Raw genomic sequence first — 23,553 nt, forward strand, 5'->3', positions numbered from 1 at the left:
TCAGTCTCCTGTCAAATTACTGTGTAGTATCTATCCATTTAGGCACAAAGACATATGGTTAAGACATAAGCAGGTGGTACCCAATTCACTTATTCTTTTAGTGCAAGGATTTCCACTTCCGCAGCAGATTTTCCCTGTCTTCCCTCCCCATGCACCCCCATGATCTCTTCAGAACAGCTTCAGGGGGTTGAGGGAACTCCAGAACAGCCCACAGTCATTGTGCTGACAGATTGAGCTTGTTGAATACCACATAGTGTGTACTTTTAAAAAAGAATATTGATAGTAGTGTTAACTTCTCAGAAATAGTTACCAAAAAAACTTTAAATGTACTTTGTGCAAGTGAAATAAGCAGACCTGAAACTTTCCAAGATGTTTTGATGTGTACCATGGGAACAAGTAGCAGATTGATAGAAATATCTTATTTGTTTCTGAAAGCATCCAGAGGTATTTTGAGATCAGATTCTGTAATGAGACTCTGCTAGCAGAGTTGGTTGTCAGAATTAGCATAATTTTTTTCATATTTGCCCCATCGTCCATCAATTTGCACTTGTTTACATTTTGTTGCATTGCCATTTTACTGCCCAGTAGCGTAGCCTGAAGAGGTTCTTTTGGAGCTCTTTGCAATCTCTTTTTAACAAATGAATGAATAAGTAAATAAGTAAATAAATAAATAAATAAATCCCCTTTTTCCCAAATCAGCATGTCCAAATGGTCATCCCTGCACTGTTGGAGAGGTAAGAACTTTCACAGATGGTGTGTGTATTCTAGTTTATTTCTTTAAAAGCAGTCAGTGGTACAGTTTATTCTGTCATGTTTTCAAGGAATGCCTTGCAAAGCAAACTAAACCAGAACTTTGCGCTGTGTGTGGCTTTTGTTTCTTTGTTTGTTTATTTTTGCAATTGCTTAACATTTTGAAAAATAGTTGAACCTTAGGGTAAGCTTATCCAAGCAGAATTACTTTAGATTTCTGCTTCTAATATTCCATCCCTCTCTCCTTTCAGTGTGGTCGTCCCACGCAACGTGGTTTGTGTAATGAATGTGGTGCTGTAATAGGAGGTTTCCCAAACCACACAACAGTGCCAGGCTTTGATGAAATAGGGTATGTTTTTATGTTAGCTTTTTGGAATGTAGAATGGCAAATACTTTTTTAGAGTGTTCCCTAAAGATTGGGAGGTGGGATCTATGCAGCTATTTAAGTTGAATCTTTTCTAGAACAGGGCTCTGCCCCATCAAGTTATAACAACTTTAGAGGTAGAAAAAAGCAATTTACCTTCCTAGAATACTGCAGTGATTTCCAGTCCACCTATTTCAATGGCCATATTCAGAAGAACACCCAAGGCTTCAAAACCTACTATTTAGGAAGTTGTGGCTGTCCCCTCCCCTATCCTTTCCCCTCTTCCTATCATGTTCCACTTTTGACCCAAAGATCCGGGCTTGTATTGAGCTAGCGCTCCCTATTTTATGTCCAAAGTAGATAACTTTGACTTAACGCTGCTCACAATTATCTGAGAGTATTTCTCTGTTGGACTTACTTCTGAGTCCAATGCATGTATAGAACAGGCATTAACAAACAAGAAAAACAGCCAGGATCGTATTTGGATTTCCTGATTTCTTAACTTGTAGCCACCACCTCTCATTTTTTTAAATTTATTTATTAGAAGAATTTCTATATCTCTTTATATAAAGCACGTCAAGGCAATTTACAGGATAAACAGTTCACTAAAAACACAACAACGGCATTAAAAACAAATAATTTAAGTAGTGTATGCAAGTCAAGGCGGTAATTTAAGTTTAAACATATAGAACAGCAAGTAATGTTATTTTAACATTTTACATACTACCTATGTAATATGTTTGTATCTATTGTTTTAGTGTGATGATAATTATTGTCTGGATGTCTGGGATTCATAGAATTTTTAAGCGCAGAAAAGTACTGTTTTGTAGCAAGTGTGCACACACAATCTATATTATTCTGTACAGGAGTATTCAAGACAGGTCACAAACTGGCCATGTGCTTGGACAACCTGAAAAAAGAGAAGCTGAGGTAGCCTCTGAGAGGGAGATGTCTCCAGCTGTCCTGATTCTGATTCGCTTGCTCACTCATTTGTCGCTGCTTTTAGGAGCCACAAAAGATCACCAGGTATTTTCAAATAGAACTAGAACTGCGCAATTCTGTCTGAAAAGCATTGCTCCATGAAAACTAAAGAAAACCTATCTGAAATGAACTCATTTTTTAAAAAAGATGGTTTACTCTCAGTATCATGTGAAGGAGATGATCGGGTGCAAGCATGTCTGGTCTGGGATGTGTTTCCACTTGAGGCAAAGTGCCCCACTGATTTTTTTGATTTTTTTTTTTAATGTGGTTGTTAACGATTCATGCAGAAATTCTTTTGTTGCATTTCAACAATACATGGAGGATTATTTATACTTCAGAACTGAAGGGAAAGTAAGACTGTTAAGCTTCATATATGGATAAATGTTTCCTCAAAGCTGAAAAGGTACAGTGGTACCTTGATTTACGAACTTAATCTGTTCCAGAAGTCTGTTCTTAAACGAAAACCGTTCTTAAACCAAGGTGCGCTTTCCCTAATGAGGCCTCCTGCTGCTGTTGCCTTTCTACTGATTGGCTTCCATTCTTAGACCAAGGTAAAGTTTGCAAACCAGGACACTACTTCTGGTTTGTGGAGTTCGTAAACGGAATAGTTTGTAAACAGGGCTGTTCTTAAACCGAGGTACCACTGTACTCGGTTTCTCATACTGTAGTGGGCACTTGTGGTAGACAGTTCATTACAATAGACTTTTGGCTTCCTCAAGAATGAAATCATTTAGTACAGTTGTCCCACGATTTGGCATCAGGTGGTATTGACATCACACAGGCGCCTTAACTATACTCTTTTCAGCACCTCCTAAAAACATTTTTGTTTAGACAAACCTTCTCAGGTATTTAGAATGATGAGTTTAAACACCCCAAAATGTATTGCTGGTTTTTAATTTTTATAAATGTTTTGATATTTTTTACTAATCTTTCTGTTTTATTCTTTTTGTAAACACTTTGAGATTTTTCAATAATCAAGCAGCATATAAATTTTATGTAATAAATAAATGACTGACTGTTACTCTGCATGCCTTGCAATAGAACTGCACATTGATCACTCTGAACCTTGCATTTTGTTCTTGAAGTCCCTACTACAGATCATAAAGCCACCAGTTCCGGATCCGGTGAGCTTTCTCATGCAGCATATTCATAAGGACTTGGAGCAACTGATGAATACTCTTGGAAAGAGTGCTGATGAAACTACCAGTGTTGTCCATCTCATTCTTTGTAGCCTTCTCAAGGAGCGTCACCAACAGACAAGCCAGTGTAAGGAGAACAGCTTGCAGCATGTGGCTGCTGACATAAATCAGTGATAAAACCCACAGCATAGAGTTTGGCATTGTATTTCAAAGGTGGTAGTGGCAGCAGCACTCAGATTTCCAAAGTGGCCCAGTTTGCGTTATTTATTGTTCTATATTTTGTTGCAAATGTCCCTTTCAGAGCTATGTAGCGTTGAATTGCAATATTGATTATGATAAACAAAGAATTATAGGATGTAGTAGTGATGAATGGTCATATATATACATTGCTTTTAAAAGCACCTTGTTTTTAAGACTATATTGTAGGAAGTGCTGCAAATAATCTTAAATGACTGCCACTTTACATAGTTGCCCCATCTAAAATTCAGTATGATCACATCTTGTGCAGGGGTTATGTTCTTGGGATGGTGTGTACCGTGTTTCCCCTATTTTAAGATGTAGTCATGAAATAAGCCGTAGCAGGATTTTTAAGCATTTGTGAAATATAAGACATACCCTGAAAATACGGCATACCTCTGCGCCACATGAAGTGGGACCGCTGAACGCCCCAGCCAGCCAGTGGGACCCAGCACGCCGGCTGTGGTAGTAGGAGGAGGCGGCCTGCAGGGTCGGCGCCCGGCAGCGCCACATGGAGTGCCCGATCGAGGAGGCGGCCTGCAGGGTCGACGCCCAGCAGCGCCGCACGGAGCGCTGGATCGAGGAGGCGGCCTGCCGGGTCAGCGTTGGCTCCTGGAGGCTTGGGGTGCTCCGTGCGGTGCTGCTGGGCGTTGACCCGGCAGGCTGCCTCCTCAATCCGGCGTGGTGCTGCTGGACACCGACTCTGCAGGCCACCTCCTCAATCCGGTGATCCGCGCGGTGCTGTTGGGCGCAGACCTGGCAGGCTGCCTCCTCGATCCGGCGCTGCGCTGCTGGGTGCCGACTGCAGGTCACCTCCTTGATACAGCGCTCCGTGCGATGCTGCTGGGCAATGACCCTGCAGGTCGCCTCCGGGATTCAGCAGCAGCAACGCGGCAGGAGGAGGAGGCCTGCCATGCGACCCGAGCCAGCACGACCCAGCAGCAGCAACGCTGGCCGCGGTAAGGAGATACAGTAATAAAAAAAATAAGACCCCCAAAATATGCCATAGGCTTATTTTAATGAGTAAAATAAATATAAGACGGTGTCTTAAAATAGGAGAAACAGGGTACAGTGGTACCTCTACTTACGAATTTAATGCGTTCCGAATGCACATTCGTAAGTCGAAAAAAATTGTAAGTCGAATCCCATAGGAATGCATTGGGAGAAAAAATTCGTAAGTTGAAGCAACCCTATCTAAAAATTCGTAAGTCAAAAAAATCCTATCTAAACCGCATCCAAGATGGCGGACGGAGCTCCGTTCGTAAGTAGAAACATTTGTAAGTAAAGTTATTTGTAAGTAGAGGTACCACTGTATATGCAAAAAGTGTGTACTTGAACCACCCCCATGCGACCATCCTTGCCTTCTGGAGCCGGCATGCTGAGTGGGCCTTACCCCTTTTAAGTTCTCTGTCTTGCTCTCCGGCCTCTGGGATCATCATCATCATCATCATCATCATCATGTTGCCGCCATCCAGACCTCTTGTGGAGGAGGCACACAAAGAAGGACCTCAGATAATGATAGCAGGGTCCAGCTCAGTTTGTATGGCGAGAGGCAGTCACTGAGGTATTGCAATCCTTTAAGGCTTTATAGGTCAAAACTAGCACTTTGAATTGAGCCCGGAAACTAATTCGCAGGCAGTGCAGTTGGACCAGGATCAGTGTAATATGCTCAAACTGTCTTGCCCTGATGAGCAAACCATCCAAACCATCTTCAGAGGCAGCCCTACGTATAATATGTTGCAGCAATCAACCTAGAGGTTGCCAGAGCATAGAGAACAGAAGTTAAGCTATCCCTGTCCAGATAGGGGCGCAGCTGGGCCACCAGCCAAAGTTGAAGGGAGGCACTCCATATCACTGAGGACATCTGAGCCTCAAGCGACAGCAAAGAATGCAGAAGTACTCCCAAGCTACAAACCTGCACCTTCAGAGGGAGTGTAACCCCAACAAGAGCAGGCAACTTCCCATCCATCTAGTCTAGGGAACAGCCCACTAACAGTGCCTCAGTCTTAATTTGGATTGAGCTTCAGTTTGTTGGCTCTCATTTGGCAACTCAATGGTCCAGCTCATCCACTTCCACACCTGCACATGTAAAGGAGTAGAGCTGTATGGAATCAGCATATTGCTGACAATGTACTCCAAACCTCCGGATAACCCCACTCAGTGGTTTCATGTAAATGTTAAACACCAAAAAGGACCAAATTGAACCCCGAGGAACCCCACATTGAAGGCTCTATGGGGCCACGAGATCTCAGGGGCCATCCAACTTCCTGTGAGATCTCACAAGAGCATCCCAGAGCCTGGTCAGCAAGGCAGAGAGCTTAAAAGCTCTTTCAGGTCCAGGAAAACCAAGCAGAAAAGGAACTTTTAAGTTCTCCACCTTGTGTGCACTTAATTTGCACAAATTCAGCTGGCTTTCAGCTACACAAGGTTGAAATCACACAAGTTTTGCATGAAGGTACGATTGTACTGTAACTTCATGCTAGGAGAGAGAGGGGAATGACACACAATAAATGTTCTTTTACAGGGAGTTTTGACAGTCTACTTTCTAAAAGGAAGGACAGAAATGATTGGGAAGGAATTGTTGCTCAAAATGTTGTTATTCCAGAACTAAAGGTAAATAAAATTAAGTGCTTCACTAACAGTACACTGATTTAATTATTGATCAATGGATCATATGTATTCCATTGCTAAGCCATATAACAGGTATATAATGATATATGTCTATGACTACAGTGAAACACTAAACATGCATTTTACCTGTTTATGCAGAAGCATGTCTGAAAATGTAGACAAGAAATATTGTGAGTGCTGAGTGTGATATGATTTGGACCTACCGTACATCTCAAGGGAGACCATAACATTCAGCCAATGATGTGCAAATAGGCATAATCTTTCAGAAGAGATTACCATGCATGTTAGCAACATGAGAACCACATTTTTAAAAATCTAAGTTAATGAAATGAAAATATGCAAGACAAATGTAGGTGAAACAGTATGCCCCTACTATTAGTTGCACATGTAAAATTCCATGGTAATATTGTCCTTGGCATGTAAAACCTCTCCTGCCATGTTCCCCTTAAATTTCAAAATAGGGATTAAGGAGAAGTAAGGACCATTCCCCCCCATCAAGATCTAACAATAAGCAGCCACTAACAATAATTAAGTCTCCCCCCCCTAAAATCTGTTCCTCATATGTGCAATTTTAGGGAGAAATATTTCTTTAAATATTGTCATATATACATCCCCCAAGATAGATGCCCCAGTTGTGGTTTTGATTTTCAGGGCTCTTAAGCCCTCTGAGACCAAGCTACGTGTTGGAGAGCATAATCTACCCTCAAGGTGATTTTGATACCTCTTTCATTGCACTCATCCATTGGCTCTGCCATCACGAGCTCTCTTCACTTAGTGCAATAAATTACTTTAACGTGAGCACATGGCTAAGGACTTCAGATACACTTCCAATAACACCTCTCTTTGTATTCTTCCTTGCCTTCTTAAATGCCTTTCAAATGGAAGCTAGTGAATGCAGTTGCCAAACATGATTGCAGGTTATAGAACTGGGTGCTAAATCTGCTCCAACCTAGGCAGTATTCTGTTTACTGGCAAACATGTTTTGGTGATTTTTAGAGAGTGCGGGTGGCAAAATCTCCCATGTTGCCTCCTTGGAGAAATCAGGCATTTTTAACAATTGAGCAATACCTTTGTTGGGACCAACCAAAATGTCACAAAATTGTGACAAGCATTTGTGTTCTCCACAAAAATGATGAAGAGTTCTGGAAAACTGTTGACATTTTGGTGGTTCTCAAGAAAGGTATTGTTTAACTGTTGATTTTGGAATATATTCATAGTTACTGTTCTTCCAATTGGACACCCGTAAGTTGGAACCTCTTTCTCCTTCAGAAATTCCACTATCACATAAAGAAGACCATTATTATTATAACACCAAGTTTTACTTGTGCTATTCTGTTCTTTTTCACTGTATACCTGGCAGGGGATGCATTAACAATGTTTCATTTTATTATTTGCTTATTGCATATATACAGTATCTAAGGAATGCTCAGTGAACTACCATATTTTTTTTACTTAAGAATATTTGTAAAACACAATACCCTATTTATCAGAATGCCTGACATGGTGGGAAGCTTTTGTTTTCTTTTTAAGAAAGAGGCCACTTCTTATATTGACTCGCTTTCTCTTACACCCATGCAGTTTCTGGATAAAACACTTCTGGAGGTGAATCAACAGATCAGTGAAGATAAGAGAATGGCTTCCAACTTAATAGCAAGAATTATATATGGTGACCCTGCAGCCTTCCTGTCTGAACTACCCAGCAAGAGCACTGTACACTGTTCCAGGATGTGGAGCTGCAGGAAGAGGATTTCAGTTGAGCACCTGGCACATATTGTCCAGCAGAAAGATGGCAAGGAAACGGTGCCCATCTTGTGGAAGTTTTTGCAAAAGGTGAGTATGTCCAGTTCTTTACCAGTGGCCATGGCATGGGATATATGAGTCAGAAATCATAGTGCAGGCACTGAAGTGCAGGTTGCTTTTCATAATGAATATGAACTAATCTTCATAAATGAAGGGAATAATACAATACACAGCCTTGCATCTTCCTTTCACTTTGATCTTAAGAACAGATGCTCTCCTGTCAACTACTTGTCAAAAGCTGGTAAACTTCAAACAATGCAGGTGGTTTGACCTTTTAAAAAATTAATCTGTACTATTATTTTCACTCAAATGCTATTTTTACCTGTTCACTTGAAGATTAATCATCATTCTTACAGTAGTCTGGAGGCTTCTTAATGAGCACATTCTCCAAAGGTTTAACTAGCTAAATGATACATAAAAATAGGATTCTGGGGAGTTAGGAAAGGACTTGTATGGTTCTGCACTATTACCTAATCAAAACTTCTCATAGTTTATTTACAACTAATGAGTAGAAAAATTAATATGAGTGGGAGAAAGGTTGTCAAATTTTAATAGACAGCCCTCAGATAAAATGACTCCTTTCAAAAATTAATGTGATTTTGATCAATCCCGATTTCACCATTAAAATATAAATCACAATGGTGAAATGAATTAATTTGACAACCCTTGAGCATTCTTTTTTGCTCAGTATAAAAGCTTCTATTTCATTTAACAGTACTAACTAAAGTTTGTGTAAAATGTTCTATATGTGTTCTTCAATCCTTATTACATCAAGAAAATGCATGGCCTATTCCATAACATATCTTGGAAATGTCTTTTCAAATTCAGCAAACTTCATGCTTATCAAGTGGAAATGTAATCCTATTAAAACATTGGCAGAAAGTAGAAAAAGTAATTCATTAAGTGTAGAGAATAAGGTTTAGTTTAGGTATCTTCAAACTTTTCAGTCTGACTTGTCTTACTCTGCTTCATTTCTAGGAAGCTGAATTGAAGCTGGTGAAGTTTTTGCCAGAAATTCTGGCTCTGCAGAAAGACTTGGTGAAGAGGTTCCAGAACATTTCAGAGCTGGAATTCCGAACAATTAGCAATTTCCTCAACAAGGTTTCACCAGGTGAGACTGCCACTCCATAAGATCAAGGTAGCAAAGCATAAATAGCATTAAGGCAAGTGGTTCACTTATAAAACAGCCCCAATGACAGGAGAGTTTGTTAACTTGTGTACAGTATATCTATCACTCTATACCCATTGCATGCCTAAAGGATTCCTGGGGGAAACCATCACTTTTCTGATTTTGGACATATTGTGTACAATCAAAGTACATGATATAGGCATAATGGACACAATAGAAGTACAATTAAGGATGCTGGACTAGGTGACCCGCTCCAGCAGGGCTGCCTTTACATTCTAATTCTTTGTAACAGATCTAACTGCACTTGAGGCACTCTTAGAAAGAGCTACAGAACTTCACGATCTTGACTTGCAGTTTGTTTCCTTATGCTTTCTGCAGAATTCAAGAATCTTATGAAAAGCAGAGTGAATACATTTCTGAATGTATGGAACAAACTGAGATCATCCTTGGAAACTAGCGGTAAAATGCCAGTTTGCATTTTTAAATTTAATGTACTAAATGCATTTTGTTAGAGGGAAATATGTTAGGAAAATGTGCATAATTTTTATGCAGACTTTTGCTTATAAAACTTCACAAATGTAAATAGAAACAGGGCAAACTGAACTTTCATCTGCCCTTATAACCCAAATGAAGATCTGGTCTTATTTATTCATGGCAGGCCAAACTTTCCCTTTAATTTTTTAACTTTGAAAAACTCTCTAACCTTATCTGTTGAGGTCTAAATAAGCTATTCCTTGTAGTATTCTCTCCCTTTGCAATACCTGTTTTCCTTTAACATAGAGAGATTAATTGGTAGGACGTAACATGATCCATTTGTTCATCCAGAATGCCCAGGACTTGCTTTTTACTTCTGGCTTTCAGAAAGTATTGGAGTCAACAAATGATGATGATTTTTAAAAAGCCAGAAATGATCAAAAAGAAAAGGGGAGCACCTACCAGTGGTCTAAGCCTGTTGCTCACTGATATTTCCTTCCTCCATTGCAGGTGAAATTAAACTTCCCAAAGGTTATTGTGATACTGACTTAACCCTGGAGAGTGAGTTTGAGATCCTTTTGCCTCGCCGACGTGGCCTAGGCCTTTTTTCCACTGCCTTGGCTAGTTATCTCATTGGCCTACACAATGACTTCGTCTACACCGTAGAAGGATATACAACAGATGCCAAAAGGTATGCCTGTGTATGCATCTGCTAGAATCCACACTTCTTGCAGTGTGACAGATATCCTTAAAGGTAAAGGTAAAGGGACCCCTGACCATTAGGTCCAGTCGTGACCGACTCTGGGGTTGCGCGCTCATCTCACATTATTGGCCGAGGGAGCCAGCGTATAGCTTCCAGGTCATGTGGCCAGCATGACAAAGCCGCTTCTGGCAAACCAGAGCAGCACATGGAAACGCCGTTTACCTTCCCGCTGTAGCGGTTCCTATTTATCTACTTGCATTTTGACATGCTTTCGAACTGCTAGGTTGGCAGGAGCTGGGACCAAGCAACGGGAGCTCACCCCGTCACAGGGATTCGAACCGCCGGCCTTCTGGTCAGCAAGCCCTAGGCTCAGTGGTTTAACCACAGCGCCACCTGGGTCCACACTTCTTGCAGTGTGAATCCACACTTTTTGCAGTGTGACAGATATCCTTATCTATTGCTAAATCAGCAGAGGAGCAAGATTTCTCATTCTTGTACTCTCCCTCCCTTTCTAAACAGATACTCTGTCAGCCCTGCTGAAGTGACAGATCTACATGTGATCGCTTACGATGTGGAGAGGGACTTGATCCCATTGATCCTGTCCAACTGCCAATATAGCATGAAGAAAGGAGGGGAGGCCCTCCAGGAATTCGATCTGGAAAAGATTGAGCAGCAACTTGCTAGTAGATTCCTACAGGGGAAGCCCTTAATCACATTGAAAGTATGTATAAAATGATCGTGATGCTGCCACTTAGCTTTCTTGGTGTCTGTAAGATCCTCTCTCATCCCAGAAAAAGCTCTGCTCACTGGCATATTTTCTGCTCTCTTCCCTAACAGGGCATACCGACCCTGGTGTACAGACATGAGCAAAATTATGAGCATCTCTTCAATGAAATCAACAGTAAGCTGAGCCAGGTAAGCTTCTGAGATGAGCTTCATGGTAAAGAGATAAGGGAGACGCTGGATTTGAACCTGTGTCTTTCTGATCCTAGTCCAACACTATACAGTGGTACCTCGCAAGACGAATGCCCTGCAAGACAAATTTTTCACTAGACGAATGCGTTTTGCGATCTGAGGTTGACTCACAAGACGAATTCATTTTGCGAAAAATTCATCTTGCGAATCGCAGTTTCCCATAGGAATGCATTGAAATTAAATTAATGTGTTCCTATGGGCAAAAAAAGAAATTTTGATGCATTCCTATGGGAAAGTGTGATTCGCAAGACGAATTTTTCGCAAGACGAATTGACCTGCGGAACGAATTAAATTCGTCTTGTGAGGCACCACTGTACTATATTTGATCTGTGGAGCATAGGACAGCCTATGCTACATTTGGCTGTGTTTTAGAATTGCTTCCTATCCTGTAGGATTGCCTGCATTGCATGCTCATCTTTTCTTTAAAGCAAAAGGAAGCAGTGATGAATGTATTCTGGTGGATTTTTGTTCCCTTGAATTACAGATTTCTCTTCCAAATTCCACAATTGGCATGATCAGTGGGAAGTTGCTATCCTACAGTGACATCTGTGAAGCACTGTCTATCACTGAAATAACCTTAGGATTCCTGGCTAAGGCTGGAGGAGACTCAAAGATGACTTTGACTGAATATGTTGAAGATATCCTGCAGATGGGCAGTCAGACAAATGACCACGTGCTGAAGGTGAGTGCAGGGGATCAGGGCTTTAACTTGTCTCTATGGGGTGAGGGTAAACCAGACTAGAATAATAAATACAGTGGTACCTCGGGTTACGAACTTAATTCGTTCTGGAGGTCCGTTCTTAACCTGAAACTCTTCTTAACTTGAGGTACCACTTTAGCTAATGGGGCCTCCTGCTGCCGCCGCACGATTTCTGTTCTCATCCTGAAGCAAAGTTCTTAACCCGAGGTACTATTTCTGGGTTAGCGGAGTCTGTAACCTGAAGCGTCTGTAACCCGAGGTACCACTCTTCTTCATATTCTTCATAATTTATCTTTGCTCCTCAGGTAGGAGTGTCCCCAGCCACATGTTCTCAGGTAGCCCTTTGCAGTCTCCTAGAACAGCTTAATGCAGCTGGCGTTGAGACACATTTAATTAAAAGAGGCTTACAGTATGGCAAGAGTTGGGAATATGCCTAGCCCTTCTTGCCATTCTTAGAAGGATGTGTGCTGGGGATGAGCAATGGTTGACTTTCAGTATGAGTTCTGCATTCAGTCCCTACTCTTGCACAAGTGATGCAGGAGAGTGCACTGCAAGTGATGGGACTTGTTTTATTGAATTGTTTTTGTTATTTAGTTGATTTTTTTCCTCATCAAGATTGCTTCAGTTACCTGGTTCTTGCCAGTCTCCCTGCTTATAGTTACAGCGGGTTAGTTGTGTGTCTGCTACAGTGGAAAAAATGCATAAAATCAAGAGCCCTATGACAGCCTAAAGAATAATGTACTGAATTTGTAGATCAGGTGCCACAAAACTTGTTTTTGCTCAAGTTCTTGTATATGGGTTCTTTTAAGCTTCTCCATCCCAGTTCTAAATTTGTCTTTTATAGCTTTTGCAAAACTAGTTGTGACTTGTAACTCTCTTTCAAAAAAACAGATGTTTGTGTGTTTCTTTCAGGCACTGAGCCAGTGTCACCTTGAGCACACCATTGCACTGTGGCAGCTCCTATTGTGCTATAAATCCGAACAGCTGCTGCATCTGAAAAGGGTAAGAAGGACAAAGTGGGGGAAAATGTGTGTTAACTTGATGATTCATTTCTGTTTTCCCATCTGCTCTTAATAGCAGTGCTGCTGTGTCTCTCTTCCTTACTATCTGCCTTCCAGGATCCCTTCGCAGAGGTTGGTGCGGCCTATAAAGATGAGCTCACTGCAGAGAACACAGAACTTCTCTATGCCTTCCTTATGCAGGCTGGGCTGGGGTCCTTCCTCCAAGAGTTGCACGAAATGATCATCCTGAAGCTGAAACATGCCAAAGCTGGGGATGGATTTGAACCCACATGGGGGTAAGAGCCTGTCAAATCCAATCTAAGTCCCTTGTCCATTTGCATATTCTCTTTAATCACCTGGATGTGGCTCTTTTGTGCTCGTGAACAATACCATATACAACAGAATAGCTGGTTATACTGGTGCTCACTCTCTTTCTCTCTCTCTCTCTTTCCCAGCCTTAAGGCCACACTTACTTCATACCTCGAAAGGAAAGGGAGCAACGTATTAGAAGAACTAGAGGATACATTCCCAGAAGAGATCCCACTCTCCCAGTGTATCGCTGCCTGGAAAGTGGCTGCCACTCTTAAACGAGAACGAAGGCTTGGTTAATTCAGACAGTGCATCCTCTCTTCTTGCCCAACCATCTTTTTTAAAAAAAATACTGAAGAATAAAGTGCTGAATTTTTAGGTGCTGCTTTCCTTGCACTGAGAAAAAAAATCATAACTAAAGGAGATCCTAACTAAAAGTGTAATTCCACAATATTAGGAATAATTACTGCCTCAGAAGATGAAGGATATACCCTCCCTCCCTACAACTAACTATACATTTTCCCCATATAAAATGCAAGTTAGTGATTCAATCGCATTCAAAGAAAGGGGTAGAAAAAGCAAATGGACCCTTTCAAAAGCCAGAACTAGATGTTGTAGTGTCACAGGTAGCTGGGTCAGAGGCAATGAACTAATCCTCCTTCTCTCAGGTCTTTTACCCTATGCAATGGTTTACACTTTGGCAAGAAATGAATTAGCAACGGCTTAACTACACTGATGGGTGTGAAGCTGATGTCATTTTTTTGCCAAATCATTTTTATTCATTTTACAATAATTATTACAATTGATACAATACATTTTTCTTTCTTATATTAAACATTTTGACTAAAAGCCTGACTTCCTTCAACCCTTCCTTATGATTTTCTTGCTATTATAACAGATTTCTATATTTTCGCTATTTAATCATTGCTTTAAATTATAACATCGTAACTCATATCTAAAAAGCCATATATAAACTGATTTTTATAATTTAACTTACAAAGCTTCTTACAATCCTACCAACGTATTTAACTGGTTGCAATTGTCTTTCAAGTATTCTGCAAATTTAGTCCAATCTTTGATGAACCTCTGGCCCCGCTGTTCTCGGATTCTTCCTGTCATTTTATCCAGTTCCACATACTCCATTAATTTTGCTTGCCATTCTTCCTTCGTTGGTCATACTTCTTGTTTCCATTTTTGTGCTATTAGGATTCTTGCTGCAGTGAAGCTGATTTCAGAGACGATGCATCAAACAGTAGTATTTTTATAAGCATTTTATAAAGAAGTACAGGATACATATTTTGGGTAACGTGAACACATTAGAAGCCCAGCACTGGAAATTATAAGTACACAGTAAATGAGTGTGAACACAGCCCTAAGCTATGTCAGTGCTTAGTCAAGGAAATAGTTTCAGGTAGCTGCTTTAAAAGCAAGTAAGTTAAAAAGCACACACTCAGGTGTGATCTAAGTTGCCTTTAGCCTATCCCCTCCCCCCCCCCGCTTTTTGCTCTTATGAAAGAACTTTTATTTCTGTTGGATAAAAACATAGATATTAATTGGTATTTTTGAACATGCATGCAAAAAAGTGTATCTGATTTTCATTGCACTAAATTATGATTGTGTTTAATATGACATTTGAATTGAGTGATTGAGCTGTGAATCTGATGTGAAGACAACATACCTCACACTTCTACACATCTTTAATGAGGAAGCAATACTCATGGTCTGCTTCAGAGTTGTGCTTACATAATGCATTGGCTAAAGTGATGTCATTTGCAGTGGTGTTCCAACTCATTGTTCTAACAGAGCAGTAGACTCGGAATCCTACTATGGATGAACCTATGGTCATTTTTCACCAATGTATAAGAGCTCTATTGCTGCTCACTCCATTTAATAAATCAAATGTTTGCTACCAAAAGGCGTCCATTGCATGAACAATGACTTGTATTTATGTGCTATAGTAGGGAAATTCTGGATTATTTAAATTCTGGTTGAGAAAATAATCTTTAAACAAAACTATTTGGGGATGGGGGTTGAATTGTTTCAACCATAAATGAGCTCAACTCAATAGGTGCAGGCACCCCTTTTTAGTTAAGAATAATAATAAAAAACCCAGTCCTGCAGAAAATTGTTTCTTGATACAGAAGTATGTACACCAGGGGTCAGCAAACGTTTCCAGCAGGGGGCCGGTCCACTGTCCCTCAGACCTTGTGGGGGGCCGGACTATATTTTGAAAGAAAGAAAAATGAACAAATTCCTATGCCCCACAAATAACCCAGAGATGCATTTTAAATAAAAGGACACATTCTACTCATGTAAAAACATGCTGATTCCTGGACCGTCCACGGGCCAGATTTAGAAGGTGACTGGGCTAGATCTGGCCGCCGGGCCTTAGTTTGCCTATCCATGATGTACACACATCGAACTAACCGAAGCATTCAGCAGACTTTTCTTTTTAAATGATCACAAGCAAAGGTTTACTGCAAGGCATTCAACAAAGGGGTAAGTGGGCAATGTCCCACATTAAGTGACAGCTTGCGCTCTGTTCAACATAAAAGGCCAACACATGGACCGTGGTTCCATAAACATGTTTTTTTTCTTTTTTGGAGGGGGGTTATACATAATGCTTATTGCCATTATGTGGATGGCCTGTGAATTTTTGCACCTTTCTCTATAAACATCCTTTCCCTATGCATGGTCAGAAACACAGGTTTTCTTGATTGGTTCAAGATACAATTTGGTTATCTTTCTAGAACAGGCTCCTATAGCTCTTTAGAAAGTTTAATTGCTCCAGCGAAGCCTGTGAGAGGGCAGATGATCTGCCATTTCACAACAGCAGTTTATTAAGACAACTTGAGTGTTACATAAATCCATAGGACACAATTATTAAGCACCAGTCTTCTTAAAATGTCCATCTCAAGCATAATAATGCACTAGAAGGATGAAAAGAAGCCAGACCTCCAGCCACCCTGTGTGTGTGCATAAATGTGCACTTAAAGAATAATCATTTTAAGTATAACTCTAGAAATGTAAACATTTGCAAGAAGACTCAACCCACACTCCTAATGTATTTGAACACTTGCGGAACAAAGCATTAATTTTGCTTTCTATTCTGGTAGGCCTGCCTTTGAAAATCATGCCTCCCAGACACACTCTAGATCTTTCCTAAAACCACAACTTCCCCTGACAATTTGTACTTCTTTTTAAATCAGATTTATTATTCATTCTTGATTACAAGAGTTGTAATTTAAACCTGGCAGCTCTTGTCTTTTGCCTGTTATTAACAGCAGCACAGTAAAAAAAAATTTTTAAAAAATGCTCAGGCCATCTCTTGCATACGATAAATAAATTAGGGTAGCCAGGTTGCAACCTGAAGATTCCTGGTTGCAAACAGATCAAAAGCACTTACAGCTGCACCCTAAAAAACATGACTGCCCAGCTTATGCCTTTTCCTCAACAGGTTCACAGGGGGTTATGGGTTCGAACGCCAAATTGGGTGAAAGATTCCTGCATTGCTGGGGGTTGGACTAGATGCACCTCGTGGTCCCTTCCAATTCTGGTGGCTTGTGGTGCAACTCAGGGTTCACATCTAGCCTGATTGAACCCTCCTAGAAAAGTCAAAGGTTGCATAAATAATTACTCTCCTAATTAAGAACCAAAGGTCTGGCTATACGTATAATAATATTTTTGTCCGGCACCTAGAAACAGGTTAAGGATGTCTGCAGAAAAAAAAAAAGATAACGATGTTTTGACTCGAAGCACTATATTATGATGCCTCTGCATACCGGATCTTGGGAATCCCGTTGCGAGAGGAAGCTTCCCACGGGTAGCTGTGAAAATAAGGTGCTGGAACACATGGGCCTTCGGCCTGAATCCGGCAGGCCCCTTCCTTACGTTCTTCAGTAGCTCTGCGCTGCGTCAAAAGGTGTTTGCCGATGGATGGGGATATTTGAGAATGGAGGTGACCCGTTGTCCCTTCCCCCGTTCTGCCCGTTTGGAACGAAGCCAAGCCCTGCCCTTGGATGTCTCGCGGCCATCGGGAATTCCCCGTTTCCGGTTACAGCCGGGAGGGAGGGACGGACGGAGCGGCGAGGCTGAGCCACGGTGGGTGGGGTGGCGCTCGGAAACGAAACTTTGCGCATCCTCCAATAAGAAGAAGGCGAACGACGAGGGGGAAAGCGAAACTTTGCCGGCTTGCCTTGCATTGCTCAGCTGCAGGTGCGTCAGAGAGGAGCTGGCTTCGCAGAAGCGGGGAAGCCTCCTTTCTGCTGAGCTGCGGGGTAGCCATTGCGGAGTTAAGCCGAGGTGAGTAACACGAAGGTGGCAGATGCCACCTATAGAAGCAACCTGGCCGGCTTCGTGGCGTGACCCGTTAAAACCTTTTGCAGGTACCTACGATAGAAACCGCTGCTCGCCTGGGACGCTGATCTCCAAGGGTTTTTGTTGTCGCTTCTACTAAACGTCTTGCAAGCTGCGGGGCGGGGGGGGGGGAGGGCTGGGACACGTTTTTGTGTTATTTTGCCCGTTTGCTTTTTCCCCGGCGTGGGTGGCGGCGGCACCTGCATGGATATCAAACGGAGTGGAACTGCAAAGGGGGGGTGGGGCACGGTTTGTTACATCGCTTGTATATAGGACAGTTTGCAAAGTTGGGCGAGGAGGGGCGGGTAGCTTTCCTGGGTCTCCGCTATTGCCCTCGCTATTGAGGTGTGTTGTTGGTTTTGATGCGGTGGGAAGACGAAGAGGTTCCCACCTTTGTCCTGATGATATTGTGAATTTAAGCAAAGCGGCAGACCCGCCAAAGCCCGCTTCGTTGCTTTTGGGCTGCGGGGTCACGACTCATGCGCCGCTCGTCGACTTTCTGTTTCATTTCCGCGAGGATACGCTGGGCCTTTTGAACTTTCCTTTTTTTTAAAAAAAAAGAAGAAATAATGTTTATGGCATGCTCTTGCTTGCCGGAGATAATCTGGTGGAGGTGCTTCGGAAGGGAGGTGAGTGAAGGTCCAGGGAGATGAATTCTTTATTGTATGAGAAGGGTCTGTCATATATAAAGTTGTGGTATGGTGGGCTTCTAATTACTGGATCTGGCAAGGATTCAATTGTTGGAAAAGCCAGGTCAACTTCTTGATAATGGCCTTAAGTATGGGCAGTAAAGGTAAGAAAGGAAGTGGCTGTGTACCAGGGGGCAAATAGGTGGGCCCCCTCCCTCAACTGGCTGTGGTAGTTAAGCGAAAGCCCTAGGGTTGTTGTGTGGTTTTTTTTTTTGAAAGGGTGAAATTTGTTCCAATTTGTGTGGTAAAAATCATACTTCTGGAAACCAGCGAATAATGCGTTGCAAACATACAGTATAAAGAAGGTAATCTCAATGAATTCTGGGGTTTGTAGTGCAGGACCAGCTGCATCTACCAGTTGTAGGTGGGGTGGAGAGACAGAGGAGACTGTTCACCTGTTATATTTGCATAGTGGCTGCTGATTGGGCTATTGCACTGTCTGGCCAGGGCCTGGAGTCCAGGGGTTGTGTGTGCTGAAGCAAAAGCTTTCAACTCTCTCTCTCTCTCTCTCTCTCTCTCTCTCTCACACACACACACACACTCACTACAGTATTATATATGGGGAAGAGCTAAGGCAAAATTTGCAGACCTTTTGCACTCTTCTCTTTCCTGTTTCAGTTAGGAGTTTCCAAGCTATTTCAACATGTTTGTTGCCAAGATGTTATTTTGACCCCAATATTCTAGTTTTAAAATGGCAGCCGACTCCACATGAACACCCCAAGTGCCTAGTGTGGGGGTGGACCTTGTGCCTTGCCACCCTTCATTGGGTTTTCCTGACACGTTTCCCAATCCTTTAACAGTTGCATGTCATAGGCAGAAGTTAAGTGGGTGTAAATGCTGCTGGTCTCTTTGCTGCGGAAGAACAGCTTCTGCCAAGAGATTTTGAGGTGTGATACTTTTGGGAAGGCGTATAAATAAATAAATAATGTCAGAGATGTTGTGAGGTGACAAGGTCTTCCTGTCCTCAGCACCTTGTCTCAAGTGGAGGAGGCTGAGGAATGAAGCCAACTTTCTTTTCCCAGCACCAGCGTAGGTGGAATCGGGAGGCAGCAATTTGTGTTGGGCCTCCTCAGAATAAATACATACCCAGTACATATACACACATATGTTCCTTTGCTGTTAAGGACTTGTAAGCCAAACTGCTATAACCTTAATGCACATAAGTAGCTGTGCAAATAAGCTGCATTGTATTTCGCAAAATATCAGGCAGTGAAAGAGAAAACCGATGGGAGATTACACTTGAATTGGGCCTTGCTGATTCAACGAGACCATTGTGGGTTGGTAGTTCATTACAAAAGCACTCTCCTGGTCAGTGGTAAATTGTGGATAATGCGAGTACTGACATAAAGTTTAGCAGTAATGCAGTATACGCTTTGAAATCTTCATAACTGCATTGTGTTGTCTCACAATGTTTGTGAGGTGGACAGGAGAAATGGTGCTTAATCTTGAAAGGGTGAATGGCATTTCTTGTGTGATTTAAGACAGGCTGCAGTTTCTCTTTGGTTAGTTACTTACAGGTGAAAGGGAAAGTGTCTTTGTATATGTTCAAAGAAACCTTTTTCTTACCCAGTTTCTAAATGTAAATACTGTAATTATGACCAGAGATAGGTTGGGGTGATGCTAAATGGGCACACTAAAAAGAATAGGGATGGGCCTACAAGAAGAATAGTACCTGCAAGAGAGACTTTAAATCACTGCTCCTGCTAACCAGTTTTGAGGAAGAGACAGCATGGGTGAGAAGATCAGTTACTACTAGCTTTGATTAGTTGCACACTTTGTAGTATTAAAGTGTAGGTAAACTGAAGGCAGAAACTGAGCGAGAGATGTGGTAAATGCCCATCACCACTATGCCCACAATTAAATCAATATACATATACCATACTACACGGCCACTGCCAAAATAAATGTTTAGCTCAAAATACTGACATGCTTACGACTCCAGCCCCATCATTCAGCCTAGACACCAGGGTGGATTTGATTTAAAGCAAATCACTAGTCAGTAAGACTTGATTTAAATTATTATTATTATTATTATTATTTACAGAAAGACTCGTTATTGCTGGTATAATCTTAATATTTACAACCAGAGAAAGGTTTCATTTTTGGAATAATAAATTTCCAGAGTAGTTTTTACAGTTTTATCAAAAATTATTGATTTGCTTATACTATTAGAAATACATAGACAGATAATTATGAAATTATTGTGTGGTTTAATAAGTTAACTGTTTATATTTGGACAACTTTTCTGCTGTACTTTATTGGAAGGAGAAAAATAATCATTTTCTAAATAACAATTTAAACAATTTATTTAACTACCGTAAATTAATAACATTACAGTCATACCTCGGTTTAAGTACGCCTCGGTTTGAGTATTTTCAGTTTAAGTACTCCGCGGACCTGTCTGGAATAGATTAATCCACTTTCCATTACTTTCAATGGGAAAGTTCGCTTCAGGTTAAGTACGCTTCAGTTTAAGTACTCCGCGGACCGTCTGGAACGGATTAATCCACTTTCCATTACTTTCAATGGGAAAGTTCGCTTCAGGTTAAGTACAGACTTCCGGAACCAATTGTGTTTGTAAACCGAGGTACCACTGTATAGCATATGTATCCATGTTTGTTAACTGATGTGGTTAAACATTGTTGTTTTTTTCAAAAAACTTAGACTGAGCTTTAGCACACATGAAAAACAAACAAACAAATCTTTTATTTCCCGATGAATAGCCTTTGGACTATACATGTAACTTAAATAGAAAACTCTCTTTAGAACTATTTTTCCTCCAAAAGCTTTTTATTTTAAAAATCCGATTTAAATTTTTTAAAAATCAGGTTTTTTAATTTAAAAAAAATTGATTTTTATCCACCCTGCCGGACACTGAGATCCAGCTCCGAGGGCCTTCTGGCAGTTACCTCATTGCGAGAAGTGAGGTTTCAGGGAACCAGACAGAGGGCTTTCTCTGTGGTGGCACCCGCCCTGTGGAACACCCTCCCAGGTGCCAAGGAAATAAACAACTACAGTGGTACCTCGGGTTAAGAACTTAATTCGTTCTGGACGTCCGTTCCTAAGCTGAAACTGTTCTTAACCTGAGGTACCACTTTAGGTAATGGGGCCTCCCACTGCCGCCATGCGATTTCTGTTCTCATCCTGAGGTAAAGTTCTTAACCTGATGTACTATTTCTGGGTTAGCGGAGTCTGTAAACTGAAGCGTCTGTAACCTGAGGTACCACTGTACCTGACTTTTAGAAGACATCTGAAGGCAGCCCTGTTTAGGGAAGTTTTTAATGTTTTAAGTTTTATTGTGTTTTTAATATTCTGTTGGGAACCGCCCAGAGTGGCTATGGAGGCACAGCCAGAGGAGCGGGGTATAAGCAATAAATTATTTTTATTATTACTTAGTAGAACATCTTGTGACAGATTTGATGCATTATTTATGTCTGTTCTTGGTTAGTTTTATAAGAATTCTTTAGGGTTTATGAGGCAAAATACTTTGTATTAGAAGTAGTATTGTTATTGTTATATTTACACTGAACTTTTCAGCCAAGTTCATTTAAGCCAAAGCAGCTTAAAACTATTAAAATTCACTACAAAGATACAAGTTATAACTTTGATTACGTTTTGATGTCTGATATTAATTTTAAAATTATTTTAATTGAAACCTATCTGTATGCATTTGTGTGTGTGTGTTTGAGGTGGATTCCTGTGTTTATAACATACTGTTAAAATACAGAACTAGTGACCTAATCCAAATCTGATTATTCATTAAGAAGAACTACATTTATTAATCTCTATGAATGTACGAAATGTTACTCCAGTTTGTTTTGTTTCACTGAGTGAAACAATATGCAAGAGGGAGAAAGGTTGTTTTCTGCTGCTCCAGAGAAGCGGACACGGAGCAATGGATTCAAACTACAAGAAAGAAGATTCCACCTAAACATTAGGAAGAACTTCCTGACAGTAAGAGCTGTTCGGCAGTGGAATTTGCTGCCAAGGAGTGTGGTGGAGTCTCCTTCTTTGGAGGTCTTTAAGCAGAGGCTTGAGAGGCATATGTCAAGAATGCTTTGATGGTGTTTCCTGCTTGGCAGGGGGTTGGACTGGATGGCCCTTGTGGTCTCTTCCAACTCTGTGATTCTATGATTCTATGACTAATGTCACCCCACCCCATTTGTCTTACGTTTTCTTGCTTTCCAACAGGCTGGGCCTAAAACTTCACCCTGGATCAGCAATTGCATGAAAAGGGCTTTAAATGCCCTGAATGTGGCAGTGCTCAACCTGCATCTCACAAATTCTGCAGTGACTGTGGGAAGAAGTTAGCTGAGGCTTCTTCTACCAACACACAAAGTAAGTGATTTACAGCCTTAACCAAGAATCACTAAATGGTGTAGAACTACTTTCCAGTATGAATTAGGGACACAATGAAAATACGTAAAAGACAGGCAAAGTTCTAGAATCATTGTTGCTGGCTAGTCAATGTCCTTGCCTCTCCTTGCCTTTTTGTGTTCCTGTAACTCTGTATTGGAGAGTAAGAATAGTGAGTGTAAAATTCAACTGGTACCTTGGTTTAAGAACAGCCCTGTTTAAGAACGATTCAGTTTATGAACTCCGCAAAACCGGAAGTAGTGTCCCGGTTTGCAAACTTTACCTTCTTCTAAGAACGGAATCCGAATGATGGAAGTTGCACCTGCGGCAGAAAGCCTCATAAGAGAAAGCACACCTCAGTTTAAGAACGGACTTCCAGAATGGATTAAGTTCGTAAACCGAGGTACCACTGTAATTTAGTCAATAATAGCATGAGATGTATATAAGTTCCAGTTTGTGCATATGTTATTTCTGTCTCTCTCTTCACTCTTTTCTCCCATACCATGTTTTCATTCTCTTTTGGAGTATTAGTTGTAGAGCTAAATGCACTGTTTTAAAAACCACTAAACCCATGCCCCCAAACCTTAACTGGGTAAATGTGTTGGGGTATGTGTGCGTGGAAGTCCAAAGAATTGATTAAATTTCTCCAACAGCAAGACATAGGCTTAGAAGTATTTTACTGATTATATTGCCTGCATTCATAGTTCAAGACATTATACATTGCACACATATGGCATGTCACGTTCTCCAAGCTTCTAAACACTAGCAGTTCCAACTTACTCAAATTTTACAGAAAGCAGTTGCCCAAACGCCTGACTCCTGCAACTTCCCACAGTTTTCTGTTCTCCGAACCGTCCTCTTCTCTTCCTCAGGAATGTGAATGTGGGAGGATATATCTCATGCAACAGTACGTGATAAGTCACCCAGCAACTAGATAAGAAAACCACAAGCCCCTTGCA

The 23,553-nt window shown here is 41.2% G+C and overlaps 2 protein-coding genes across 3 annotated transcripts in view; both read left to right on the forward strand.

Moving 5' to 3' along the window:
• Nucleotides 1-15,919, forward strand: part of LOC118079699 (E3 ubiquitin-protein ligase RNF213-like) — a 105,111-nt gene extending 89,192 nt beyond the window's left edge. The window contains exons 48-63 of the mRNA XM_060271058.1: nucleotides 700-734; nucleotides 1,002-1,099; nucleotides 1,981-2,140; nucleotides 3,181-3,404; nucleotides 4,134-4,430; nucleotides 5,955-6,084; nucleotides 7,681-7,932; nucleotides 8,881-9,013; nucleotides 9,410-9,490; nucleotides 10,016-10,196; nucleotides 10,728-10,929; nucleotides 11,046-11,123; nucleotides 11,668-11,865; nucleotides 12,796-12,885; nucleotides 13,002-13,180; nucleotides 13,340-15,919. Coding sequence (XP_060127041.1) covers nucleotides 700-734; nucleotides 1,002-1,099; nucleotides 1,981-2,140; nucleotides 3,181-3,404; nucleotides 4,134-4,430; nucleotides 5,955-6,084; nucleotides 7,681-7,932; nucleotides 8,881-9,013; nucleotides 9,410-9,490; nucleotides 10,016-10,196; nucleotides 10,728-10,929; nucleotides 11,046-11,123; nucleotides 11,668-11,865; nucleotides 12,796-12,885; nucleotides 13,002-13,180; nucleotides 13,340-13,493 — 2,492 coding nt within the window. The 3' untranslated portion in view covers nucleotides 13,494-15,919. The remainder of the gene's footprint in view (nucleotides 1-699; nucleotides 735-1,001; nucleotides 1,100-1,980; nucleotides 2,141-3,180; nucleotides 3,405-4,133; nucleotides 4,431-5,954; nucleotides 6,085-7,680; nucleotides 7,933-8,880; nucleotides 9,014-9,409; nucleotides 9,491-10,015; nucleotides 10,197-10,727; nucleotides 10,930-11,045; nucleotides 11,124-11,667; nucleotides 11,866-12,795; nucleotides 12,886-13,001; nucleotides 13,181-13,339) is intronic.
• A 1,355-nt stretch (nucleotides 15,920-17,274) lies between these two features.
• RNF213 (ring finger protein 213) overlaps nucleotides 17,275-23,553 on the forward strand; it is a 94,016-nt gene continuing 87,737 nt past the window's right edge. For both annotated transcript variants that reach the window (XM_060270902.1, XM_060270903.1), the window contains exons 1-2: nucleotides 17,275-17,495; nucleotides 22,430-22,576. The gene's annotated coding sequence lies outside the window, so the exon portion shown is untranslated. The remainder of the gene's footprint in view (nucleotides 17,496-22,429; nucleotides 22,577-23,553) is intronic.

Source organism: Zootoca vivipara, chromosome 2 (genome assembly GCF_963506605.1).
Source record: "Zootoca vivipara chromosome 2, rZooViv1.1, whole genome shotgun sequence".
Classification (NCBI taxonomy): Eukaryota; Metazoa; Chordata; class Lepidosauria; order Squamata; family Lacertidae; genus Zootoca; species Zootoca vivipara.